At 39.4% G+C, this 13,269-nt stretch overlaps 1 protein-coding gene across 3 annotated transcripts in view; it reads left to right on the forward strand.

Annotated features, from left to right (window-relative positions):
• Nucleotides 1–13,269, forward strand: part of ACSL3 (acyl-CoA synthetase long chain family member 3) — a 66,428-nt gene that overhangs the window by 35,486 nt on the left and 17,673 nt on the right. For all 3 annotated transcript variants that reach the window (XM_032857336.1, XM_032857334.1, XM_032857335.1), the window contains 4 exons: nucleotides 1,311–1,727; nucleotides 10,298–10,475; nucleotides 11,747–11,856; nucleotides 12,707–12,845. In XM_032857336.1, coding sequence (XP_032713227.1) covers nucleotides 1,350–1,727; nucleotides 10,298–10,475; nucleotides 11,747–11,856; nucleotides 12,707–12,845 — 805 coding nt within the window. In that variant the 5' untranslated portion in view covers nucleotides 1,311–1,349. The remainder of the gene's footprint in view (nucleotides 1–1,310; nucleotides 1,728–10,297; nucleotides 10,476–11,746; nucleotides 11,857–12,706; nucleotides 12,846–13,269) is intronic.

Here is a 13,269-nt window from a genome sequence, read left to right on the forward strand (position 1 = left end):
CCTATGTGCTGTTGTTCCAAAGCCAGGGGCACGGACAGCAGCTTGTCTTTTCTGTGAGTGGGGGCCTGGCCTGCGCTGTTGCCTCTGGTCTTCTCTGTGCGGAGCTTCTCTCTCTCTGCAGTTAGTCCCTGCCTCAGCTTCTCCTAACCTAACAGGTGTCTGGTGTTATTCTTGGCCTGCTGTGCCTGTAGCAGAGAGCTTCCTCATGTTCCCTCACATTTTTTGGCCACATGTGAATCTAATAGAACTTCTCCACTATGGAGTTGGGGGTAGGAGATGAGAATACTAGAAATCATAACCCTGGATTTGGAGCTGGATGGAATAATTAGTAGATTTTTTTCCTTTCTTTCCTTTTTTAAAATGATAGTATGTACCTACCACACAGAGGCTGTTTCCTCTGCCTGGAGTGCTCCGTTTTCCCCAGAAAGGCACATGGCCCACTCTCCCTCTTTTTGGAAGTCTCTGCTCAGATAGCCCTGGCTGGAGAGACTCCTATGGACCACCCTTGTACTACTAGCCTCTCTGGCCTCGCCCATTCACTTTGTGTTTCCCTTTCTTGGGTTCACTTCTCCTCCGAGGATTTACCATCACTTGGTGTGCCTATATATGTACGTTTGTGCGTCTTCCTCTCCCAGTGAATGGTAGGCTCCCAGAGGGAAGGGACAGAGACTGTTGTTCACTGTTGTAGTTCCTGTACTTAGAACACATAGGAGATTGTCAGTAAATCTGATGAATGCAAAGTAGAAATGGTCAGAGTTTACTGCTTCTTGCTTCACAGTTTGGCAGGTTAAACTGAAAAATACCACTTTGGGAAGTGAATTCTATGTTTTTTTTGCCAACACCAGTTGCGTGTTGCCACCTAGAGCGAGAGCGTGGAGCCCGCTGGGAAAGAATGCAGTGATTATTGAGCAGGTGGCCGGGCCGTGAGGGAGGAGAATGGTGTGTCTGCAAAGCACTTGCCATCCCTGAGGGATGAACAGGAAATCAGTACATTTTTGGCCTTGATTCTAGACTTCTTGCTTGCTCTCTTCTCACCACTGGGAAGTTTGTGGACACTTGGGGTTAGGTTGGAAAAATCACCTGTTTACAGAATGATGTAGAAACTTCTCTGTGGTAATTTCCATTGATAATAGTTGTAAGAGACTCACCCAACCATATTGGGAGTGGACTGGACTTTGCTGGAGGCCAGTACCAGCTGTTGCTTGATTGGGGAAAAAAATCATTTGCCTATCTAAAATGAAGATTTTTTTTCTTTACAGTTATTTTAAAATGATTTTGAACTAATACCTTTTTTCCCCCCTTCCTTCTAGATTCTGGAAATCCGTTAATTCCACTTTTTTTGAGCACTTATGAATAACCACGTGTCTTCAAAACCATCTACCATGAAGCTAAAACAGACCATCAATCCTATTCTTTTGTATTTCATACATTTTCTGATGTCACTTTATACTGTTTTAACATACATCCCGTATTATTTTTTGTTTGAGACAAAACAAGAAAAAGCAAACAAAATTAAAGCAAAACCTGTAAATTCAAAACCCGAGTCTGCATACAGATCAATTAACAGTTTGGATGGTTTGGCTTCAGTATTATACCCTGGATGTGATACACTAGATAAAGTTTTTATGTATGCAAAAAACAAATTTAAGGACAAAAGACTCCTGGGAACACGTGAAATTTTAAATGAGGAAGATGAAGTACAACCAAATGGAAAAATTTTTAAAAAGGTAAGGTGATATTTCATTGCCTTTGTCTTTCTGAGTAAAAGGTTCTCTCAGAAGTGGTGGCAAGGGACAAGGACAGCTGCCGTCCCATGTGGCTGATGTGGCAGGAAAAGCAGTCTGCCAGGGTGGGCAGAGGACCGTGTTCTGATCCCCTGTACTCTCCCGCATGGATTTGTTCGGAATTTTCAGACTGGCCAGAATGCCCACTGAGCCTAAATGTCGACTACAGCTTGGAATAGACTGTCTTGAGCAGTTTTGGGTCTGAAACTTTATTCCCTGTTGGTTCCACAAGCACCTGTGTGTGCTTGAGATGGTTCTGGGTTTTTCTGGTTTTAATTTTTAAAAAAAGATTTTATTTATTCATTTGACAGAGATCACAAGAGACAGAGAGGCAGGCAGAAAGAGAGAGAGAGAGAGAGGAGGAAGCAGGCTCCCTGCTGAGCAGACAGCCTGATCTGGGGCTCGATCACTGGACCCTGGGATCATGAGCAGAGCCAAAGGTGGAGGCTAACCCACTGAGCCATCCAGGCGCCCTGTTTTTTTCTGGTTTTAATATAGGTTCCATTGGGTGCTTAATGTGTTGGTACTTCGGTAGTGGCAACTGCATGGTTTTTTAAGGATTTCTCTTCACCAGTATAGACAGTAGCACCTGCCGTTGTTGGTTTGAAACAGGGGATAAGACACCCTTAGAGGCAGTATAACATAGTGGTTAAGAACCTGAATTCCAGATCCAGACTATGGGTTTGGATCTCAGCTTTGCCACCTACTGGCTATGTGACTTTGAAAAAAGTTATTTATTTAACAAATTTGTGTCAGTTTCTTTATCTGTCATATGAAGATGATGATTAATGCTGATATTTATTAGCATTTCTTATGAGCCAGGCAGTTTTAAGTTCTTTATATGTACCAGTTTATTTAAGACTTAAAGTAGCCCTATGAGTTCGTGTTACTGTTGTTACTTTGCGGATGATGGCCACAGAGGCACCGACGTTCCAGCTAGAAGCAGTAAAGCCAGGACTAGAACTTAGGTTGTCTTGCTCCAGACTCCTTAGCAAATGCCAGCTCTCAGAGTTGTTGAGAGGATAAACTGAATGTATGTATACATAACACACACACAAACACAGACACGTGTGTGTAAACAGAACAGTTGTGGTATCTAGTGTAAATGCTCTAGTTTTATTATATTAGCATTATCTTGGGAATTGGGTGGTCAGAATTATATGAGTGACTTCAGAGACACATGGGGTAGTGCAGCACTGTGAAGGATAGTGAGTAGAGAAATGGCACGGAAATGCTTTTTTTTTTTTTTTTTTTTTTTTTTTAAAGATTTTTTATTTATTTGACAGAAATTACAAGTAGGCAGAGAGGCAGGCAGGCAGAGAGAGAGAGGGGGGGAAGCAAGCTTCCCGCCGAGCAGAGAGCCCGATGCGGGGCTCCATCCCAGGACCCCGGGATCATGACCTGAGCCGAAGGCAGAGGCTTTAACCCACTGAGCCACCCAGGCACCCGGAAATACTGTTTTTGAATATGGAGTCATGACTCTGAAGATAAAATTTTTTTAGAGGCAGTAAGATGATCAGTAATTATCTTTGCTTGATTGATAATTTGGTCAGATTATAGGTTTATTATGTGTATAGGTGAAGTTGTTTTTCTTTCCTTTTTTCCAACTATATCCTGACTCCAGCTGCCTTTTTTCTGTTAGTCATGAAGGAACGCTAAGGTATCAGAGGAAAGTTCAAATAATCATACCAGGAATGAAATACTTACAGTTTCTCCTGTGACTGCAGGGCCAGGGGGATGGTATTTAACAACTTGGTATTTAACGGTGGTATTTAATGGGCCAATAGGGCCCATTATTGTTAAATTGGCACTTACTCCTACAAATTCCAGTCTTTTTCTTTCAAACATGGAGATGGCAAGCAAGTTAATGCTAGTTAACGCCAGTAACTCCTAGAAATTTAAAGCATTCTTCTAGCTCCAGACAACAAAATCTGTAAGTGTCCATCCCCTTTAAATAAAATGATCTTGTATCTTGTTTTGCCTTAAATTGTGCTTGTTTATCTCGCTTTGCCTGTCACATTAACAGTGCCACTTTGCAGTCTCAAAAGTGGCTTGGAGAAATGGTATAGTCCCTTGACTATTTATTTATGTATTTATTTATTGGTCCCTTGATTTTTAAGGTATATTCTCTATTTCTTGTGCTGAGTTAGTTTTGCCTCACTTAAATGATTTTTTTTTTTCTTTTCTGTTAAGGTCTGGAGATTTAATAGCACATTTCTTGAAACTGAAGTTACGTAGTTAAGCATGTTTGTTTCCTTTTGTCTAACCTATAGATTATAAATTGTAAAACATTAAGTCATAATGGTGTCTGAGTTTTTTTCATACTGAGTTGCTACTTTTTAGGGTATACATTCTTGATTTTGTCTTTGAGAGATCTGGTAGTTAGAAAAGGTACCAAGAACACTACGCTTTTTGAGTTGCTGAAGTTTGCTACTTGTATGCCTCCTCTTTTAAAACATTCCTTTTTGTTTCTTGGTCTAATCCTAATTTGAATCAAAAGATTGGGTTCCCTTGTTTTTAATCTGGGCATATGTAACAGAAGTTCTCTGTTAGCAGGAAGTTTAATTTTTCTCCGTGTTACAGATATTTTATGGGACTGGCACTGTTTTTCAGTCCTCATTCAGCACTTAGAGCAACAAACTAAGCTTCCAAGTTTGTAAAAAGGAGATCAGTATGGTGATTAGGAAATTCCTTCTTAATTCAGTTTATCGGTGTAATTAGGACATAATAAAATCTAGAGCTTTCACAGTTGTTCCTTAAATGTGGCCAGATAACACAGTGTACACAAGGAGAGTATTTTTCCCTGTTGTGTGTTTGTGTATGTGGCCTTTTCTTTCCTGTCCTGCCCATGGTGGCTTTGTAGTCATCGTTTATTCAACATATTTGAACTCAAATAGGGAAGTTAGAAGCTGAAAAAAAAAAAACAAAAAACCTCTTTATAAAATCAGCAGCCTTTTTTGTCTACAGGATCTCATTCTCAGATCTTTCTACCATTAACATTTGCCTTCAAATTGGGATTTGTGCTTCTTCAGACTCTTTGGGGAAGTCTTTATATAACCTCTGATATAAAAAGTGTTATATTTTTCCTGTTTGAAATTAGGCTTATTGGGAAAGTAAAATTTTTTAGGTTTCTTGTATAGTAAATGAAGCAAATGTTTTCTGTTAGACTTACTCAAGAAGAGAGTGACTTGGGTTTTTCTTTGTGTTGCAACGGTGTCATGGTTTGCAAACTAAATGGTGGGTACTTCAGCTGGGTGTTATAAACAAGCTAGGCTTCCTCCCTTTTGGTTTCTTGTTTATACTCACTGTATTTCTGCAGAAGCAGCATCTACTTTGATAGGAGAGTAAAAAGGGAACATTTCACAACTGGCGCTTAGGTAGATAGTAAGAGTGGTATTGCCTAGGCTGATGTGGTTTCTGCTGAGTGCTTACCGACTGGCGTGCCAGCGTGTTTCCTATGAATGTATCGTCATTAATAGTTTACGTACTGGAAGATAAACTTAAATTGGAAAAGCCTACTAGTGGTATAGCAATATCTACAAGTTTCCTTTCTTACTGTTTTGTGGGCTGAGCTTAGGGATTAACCCCAGAAGGTATCTGATATGGTTGAATCAAAGATTCCCGGACATTTATTTTAATTAAATGAATGCTGAAGCTTTATTTTCATCTTATCTTCTAAGTCTGTTTTGAGCTCCCAAGGGAAGATAAGCAGAAGAAAAGACAGTGGTGATTCTGCTGTAAATATGCCCACCATAGTGTGGCTCTCACCTTCACTAAGATAGGTCTGTGGAGGGGGTGGGGCACAGAGAGTCAGGGAAGCAGAGGCTGCCATGTTCTTGAGGCTTGGCAAGCTTTTTCTTGTTTCCTTCGGCTTTATGAAAATACAGCAGAGCTTAGCACCTGGAATGTGTGTCAGCAGCTCATGATGCCAGCCTTCCCAGCTGCAAATGCATTGTACCAAGGTCCTTGGAAATAAAGAACAGTGAAGGATTGGTGTCCAGAGATCTTTAAAATACATGTAGCTGAAATAGAACAAGGTTGCAAAGAGTAAAAATAAGTTTACGGTGAAATGGAAAGGAGCACAAGGCTGGTTCTAACATATAGTAACTACCAGAAACACTTAAAATTCTTTTTCTTACATATTTTACACACATGACAGTGAAGAAAATAGTAGGGATTATATAATCACAGTGCTTAGAAAGAGAAGATTTCACTGTTGACATTCCTTGTAAGTTGATATAGAACGATAACAGAAGTACTCATTTCTGTTCAGTGCCTACTTTTGTGTTGGTTCTTGCTCCAGAGTCCTATTTTTTTAAAAATATAATTGCATGTGTGTATGATACTTACTTTCTGACTGGTTAGGACATTTACATTTTAATTTATATGAAAACCAGTGGTCAGTCTCTTGGCCAGGGCTCGTGTTTTTGTTATTATAGTACTGTCCTCAGCCAAAAGTTTGGTTCGTTTCCATACGTGTTCCTCTCCTAGTCAGCCTCTGTTAAAGGCCCTACCATGTACTAAATGTTTTTTTTTTTGTTTTGTTTTGTTTTGTTTTTTACCAGAAGTCGAGTTTTTTCCCCCTTAGAGCCCCCCCTTCCCTTTTTACCAGGTCTTCTACTTCCACTCTTGCCCCCACAATAATGCACTCACAAACAGCAGTTGAATGGGTCTTACGGGTGTTAATCAGGACACCTTCCTCACCTGCCCGGTAACATCTCTTCTCCTTTCTATGGAGCAGTCAGAGCGTTGTGGTTTAGTGCTTAGATACTGAAATGAGTCCGCCTTGATTCCTGTTCTAGTCCTGTCACTTAGGTGGTCAGTGACATTTTTGTTATCTTTGAGCAAGTTCTGCCGACTCTCTTGATGCCTCAGTATTCTCATTTGTCAAATAGGGATACTAAGAGTAACCCTGGCTTAGGAGTTTCTGTGAGAGTTGCTGCAATATGCTTACTAGCCCAGAGTGAACACTGGCAAAGTTTAGCAACCCTCCTCCTCATGATCACCACCAGCCATCCAGACTTGCTGAAGATTTTCACCCCTTGGTTCCCTCACAGTGACCTGTAATAATCTTCATTCACATAGAGAAAGGTTCCGTGAAGCTGGGTGTACTTGGTTGAAGACAGCAGGGAAGTGTGTAACTGGAAGTATTTCTATTCTGAATGGCTCTAGGAAAAGAAAGCCCTCGTTTTTGCACTAATACCTCAGCTACCTGAAAACTTGATCGTTATTGTCTCATTCTTCAGGTTCCTGAATGGTGAAATATTTGTGTGCTTTTATTTTACAGAATGTTCTTTATGTTATCTTGGTTTTTATTTTTATAGTTTATCTTCTGAGATAAGAGGCCCTCATCATTAGCATCATCAAAGCATCTAAATTCATCTGTTCCTGAACAAAGTAAATGATTAAGTTCCTCTGGGGCACTGGTGGGCGGAGTGGTAACATTGATGTTTAGCCATGTGTTGTCACACCTGTCCTAGAATAAAAATAGAACCAATTAAATATGAGACAGGGAAGTGATCAATCATAGGGCCAGTCTTACCTCTTCCCGTACCTCTGCAAATGAGGAAGCTGCTCAGGGGTGCCATGGTTGGTCATCATTTCCAATAGCCACTCTAGTCATTCCCTTGCCTCGCTCAGAGTTGGGAAAATTGAACATACTTGTGTCTCATGAGTGAGAATATTTAAGAGGTAGTAGGCAAGGGATGTGTGCAGTGGAATGGAGACCAGAACAGAAGTAGTTCTAGAGTTTAAAAGATTAAATGGATGTGAATTTTTTTTTTTCCAAGCAGTCTTTTAAAAAATGAGGCTCCTGGAGGAAAAAAGGGGTCAGAAGACTCTCTCAGGGCCCAAAGTGAATTGAAATGGTGGTTAATTACACCGTTCATTCCCTGTGTATAGCAAATAATTACTGAGTGACTTTATGCTAGGTGCTTTGTTCTGGGCACTAGGGAGACAGTAATGAATAGGACACAGAGGTTACTCTTCTCATGGGTCTTATATTTGTATGGAAGGAAGAGAGACAGTAATAAGTTAACAGATGAAATAACTACTACAAAGACATAAAGATGATTGGAGATTAGGGATAGCCTCTCTTGGTAGATTATGGCTAAGTGGAGGCCTGAACAGCAGGGGACTCAACTTTGCGAAGATCTGGGTAATGAACCTTCCGTACAGTGGGGCAAGGTATGTGCCCACTGGCTCTAAAACTGGAATAAACCCAGTTGGGTGAAGCACTTGAGGTACAAAATTGAAGAAAGTATTCAAATCCACTCACTTTAGAGAGTGAGTACTTCTCTAAATTTTGCACATGTGGTAGGTACCTCTCTTACCTCATCCTAGTTCCTGCTTTGACCCAACCTGTTTGAAGGACAGAAAGGACGAAGTTGTATTTACAGGAAGTCATGAGTTAGGGGTGGTAAGTCTGGGGAAGAGGATTTGATGGGAGCACAGAGACACTGGCATGGCTAGGTCTGTTAGGGCTTTGTAGGCCAGCATAAGGTTTTTGAACTTGAGTGTGGAAGTAGAGGTGCCTGGAGATAGAAATTTGGGAAGTGCTTCGAAGTAAAGTTCTTCTAAGTTTGGCTTTTGTTAGGGACACTTCAACCATCGTAATACCATGAGGGGGACTGTGAAGAATAGTACAGATGTGTGTAGGTTATTGAACTTGGTGCTAAGAAGATAAGGGCATTTCTGTTGAATTTCTAATTTCTCAGTGATGTATGAGACAGTATTATCACCTTATCACCTGGATGGGGGGGGTTAGAGGATATTTGAGTAGAGAGAAGGTTTCAAGTAGCCATTTCAGAGGGTGAGAAAATGAGTAGATCAGGGAGTCCTTATCGGATTTCTGGGTGGTGAGATCTATGATCTTGGATAGAATGAGGTTGGGTGTTCTTCAGCCGTATGGACAGGGAATAAATAAATGAGTTTAATCTCAGGTTTAAGCTAACCATGGGGGATAGAGTTAGAATTGGGATTTTTTTCCAGCAAAAGTAAAAATTAGGGGGTAGGTAGGGGCCTTGAAATGTAATCTTTATGGGAAAGATCACTACTAGGAGATTCAGTGGTTTAAAGAATTAAGTGAAATTCCCTTTAGTTACATTTGAATTAAACTCGTGATTTGATTTCTTTGCCAGTGGTGGCCCTATCGTATGGGTTTAAAGATTTGGATTATGTAGATAATACCTTCCAGAGTATATACATTCTCTGAAACTTACAAAGCTCATCATTTAGGTTGTAGAATCTTAAGAGGTAGTTCATGCTGATCTTTGGAGTGTAAAATTCTTAATTATAATCCAGTTCGTGCATATTTTAGCCAAGTTCTCATCTGTCTTCTCACTCCCACAGAGCTCCTTTTGAAGTCACTGGAGCTCCCCGTGCTTGAGCATTTCATGGGGGTGCAGAGCAGGGTGAGGGTTTGGTACTTGAGAATTCAAATACTTTAAATCCTGTTGCCTTATCCATCAAAGACCGACTTTATTCCCTAAGTCTGTTATGGAATAGGACACTAGAGGGCAGTATATATCCTCTCTGCCTGCATTCCCCCCACCCCCCTGCCTCTGCCACAATTTTATCCAGTCTCTTATTTGTAGAGCTCTCTGAAATCTTGGATGCGTTTTTGGAAATGAATTTGGTTAAGGTATATGAGACATAATGAGTGAAACTACTACATATATTCCGAAATTACATATATATATATATAGAGAGAGAGAGAGAGAGAGAGAGAGAGTGCGCGAGCGTGCGTGAAGAGCTTTTAATACAGTCTGTATGTAATTGGGGATTTATGGTCTAAGTTGGAGAAAATCTTAAAGAAAAGTAAGCTAGCCAGTTTTTAAAGAGGATTATAACTAATGAACACTTAATGTTACCTTTACTTATGGTAAGCACAAATGAAATGTTGAAAGCCCAGTGGTGTCAGTGGGCATTTAAGGCTTCAACGGAAAGACTTTGATGAATATTGAAACTAGTCCTGGAGGTTGCATAAACAGAGACTTATTTAGAATTCAGTACAGGAGAGAGCCATTCACATTGAACAGCCATAAATATGTCTGTTATCTTGGGTCTAGCCAGTTTCTGTTCATAAATCATATTGATATTGAAATCTGGGAATTCATAAGTAGGGGGGAAAGTAAATTTTTGGTATCAGTACTTGATACTAGGCTAAATTTTAAGCTAACATCTAAATTGTTTAAATGATGTATAAATGAATTATTGATATATAAGCTTTTCACAAAAAAGCTAACCTTTAAAATCCTGTCAAACTCTGAAGACCCCCCCCACAATAAAAGATTTAGTGTAAGATTGGTCATAGAAAATATAAAAAAATAACTAATTTTCAGAAGTTTTTTATTTGAAATTTACTTTCTAGCTTTGTGTTAGAAAAAATAGTTAAGTTACATACAAACATAACTGGTTGTCATTAAATTTGGAACAAATCTTGGCTTCTTCCTAGGAAGTAATATTTTGGTTATATTAAAAGGTATTTGTATGTTTTGTGTTTATTTTATCAGGTGATTCTTGGAAACTATAATTGGCTGTCCTATGAAGATGTCTTCGTTAGAGCTTTTAATTTTGGAAATGGTTTACAGATGTTGGGTCAGAAACCAAAGACCAACATCGCCATCTTCTGTGAAACCAGAGCCGAATGGATGATTGCTGCGCAGACGTGCTTTATGTATAATTTTCAGCGTATGTGGGCTTTCTGATCTGTGTGGGAGAGAGGATGCTGTTATAAATATTTCACTGTCTGGAAATTAAAATTCTGAAGTTAATTGCCACCTTGCATCTAATCAGGGGACTGTTCTCTTACAACTTAGAGTTATAGGTCTACTTTGGAACAAATTGTGTAGTTTGTGTAGGCCTGTTAATAGGGGCTGTGGGGCCTCGCTGACCAGGCCTGTGGGTCCTTGATTATGCTGCTGGTTCTCTCAGGAATCCTCTTGTGAAGTTAGTGTCACTTTGTCCCCTCTTCTGTTGGTAGTAGCAGTTGACCTCTAAAACTGCACTACTCGGAGCCATGAGCCAGGTGAAATGACAGGGGATTTTTACATCGTGGTTTAAGTGGCAATCCAGATGCCCCCAGTCTTTGAGGTAGTTCTGGAAGCTTAGTTCACAGATCTTGGTGGCATAATGGGATGTTAATTATGGACATTGTCTTACTTTTCAGATGGAACAGAAGAGCTATTTTTATCAGATTTCTTGCTGTAAATGCCTCCACTGGTTTTTTAAACTGACACACCTTTTTGTTTTCATAGACTTGGGTTTATAGTTTGCGTCTTTCGGGAAGCTTCAAAATAATTACCTCTTAAAGTCACTTTAAGTCTGACTTCTGTGAGCTAGGCAGCAAGTAAATAAAAGTCCACATGATGATTAAATTTCAGTATGACTAAGAATGTTTTTCTCGAGTTTTCTGCTAGAATAAGCAGTACTGCCACCTGTTGGTTACTTTCTTAACATATAACACCTTCAACCTGATACTCAGTACATTATCTTTATCTACATTATTATTCTTTTTCATATTTTAGTACTGAGTAACAACTAAGGCTTGACATTTTAGGAGTCAGAAATAATTCTTTCCATTGTGGCATCCTCTCAGTAACGTCTGTAGGTGAAATAAAACTTAAAATTTTTGTTTTAAAATGTTGGAAATCTTGAAGTAGATGAGGGTAAGTGAGTGGGCATAATATTTATTAGTATATTGAAATAATTTAGCTAATCATAGCACAGTTACATAATGAAAGATACTGGAAATCTTGGAGGAAGTAGGAAAGGGTGAGTGGACATATTTATTAGTATATTGAAATAATTTAGCTAATCATAGCACAGTTACATAATAAACTGTGGATCTGACAATTTAGTGTTCAGTATATCATTAGAATTTCTGACTACTTTCAGAGACTTCACATGTAGCACTTTCATGAAATGTGCAAATACATGACTTGCCCTTCTTTTCCCTGTAGTTGTTACCTTGTATGCTACTCTAGGAGGCCCAGCTATTGTTCATGGATTAAACGAAACAGAAGTGACCAACATCATTACCAGTAAAGAACTCTTGCAAACAAAGTTGAAGGTGAGGATTGTGGTTACTTTATAATTATCCAGCACTTAAGAATTCTCATTGTCATGAGCTCTAATACTGATACTTTTATGATCTTTAAAATCCTGAATATCTTTGTAAACTTTTAGGAGTACCATACTTTCTTCCTTGCCTTTAGAAAAGAAAAAGTAGATTTCATACATATTTATGTATAAGTAGTGCAGAGTTACAGATCATTAACATGGAATCCAAGATGAAGGGATTACCTTTTTTATTATGCTCGTTTGTTTTCTAGTCTGTTTTCAGTAAATTTAATTTTCAAGGGTTAGTTTCTAAAGTAATCATTTATTTCTGAAGCATTGAGTCAGTATGAGTTTTTAGGATTTTTTAAAGGGAAGAAAGAGACTTCTATGATAAACTGTTGGAGAAAGAAGTTTTGAAAGTGCCTAGATGACTTCCAGTGAAAACAGTAATATCTGCTGGTTTTTTAATACCCAGATTTGTGAGTTCCCTCCCTCTCCCCACATATCTTTATGAGCCTCATAAAAACGTAGGACTTGTGGCTACTCTGTATTACTGGAGGCCTATGTTTATATGCCTATTTTGTAGGGAAGTGACATTGCTGATTAGGATTTTACCTAAGAACAGGGGCATACACAGTAAATCTAATGCTATAAAATAGCTATTGGAAATGTCTGACCAGTTTCTCCATCTGAAAAGAGTGCTGTTCATACCAGTGCACCCCCTAACCTTTTTTTTGAAGGCAAGAAATGAGTAATTCACAGATTATGGTAAACTACTTTTCTTGTGTCCTGGACTGTTTGCTAAGTTGTTTCCTGAGGAACAGCAGCAAAGAACATATTAAATGCTTATGTTTTTCCAGGATATAGTTTCATTAGTCCCACGCCTACGGCACATCATCACTGTGGATGGTAAGCCACCAACGTGGTCCGAGTTTCCCAAGGGCGTCATCGTGCACACGATGGCTGCGGTGCAGGCTCTGGGAGCCAAGGCCAGCACAGGTATGGCGCACCTTCCCAGTTCCTTGTCGTCATTCTGCAGTGACCGCGTTCTCTGGAGTGGTTCCAGATCCTGAAGTCAGATCAGGGACAAATAATTTTCTAGACCATCACTTGGGGAAGTAAGGTCACTCTAGTTATACTTCTCTCTACTTTTCAAAGTAGCGTTTAAGGAAGAATACATACATTAGTTTATTGTTCTAAAGGGAGAACATTATACAGGTTTCCGGTTTCTCTTTTGAGATAGTTTTCAGTGGTTTGAAGTTCATTTTCTAAACAATGCCATTAAACTAATCCTATGTGGATCATCCGTAAGTATGTACAGATAGCTGGAGTGGCTAGACCTAGATCCCCTCCTTCGTTCCCTGCTCCAACTCTGCCTTTTTCCAGAGGGAGCATCTTTTTATAATGTGCCTGAACATTAGGC

This window comes from Lontra canadensis, unplaced genomic scaffold (assembly GCF_010015895.1).
Source record: "Lontra canadensis isolate GAN:19392208 unplaced genomic scaffold, GSC_riverotter_1.0 scaffold13, whole genome shotgun sequence".
NCBI lineage: Eukaryota > Metazoa > Chordata > Mammalia > Carnivora > Mustelidae > Lontra > Lontra canadensis.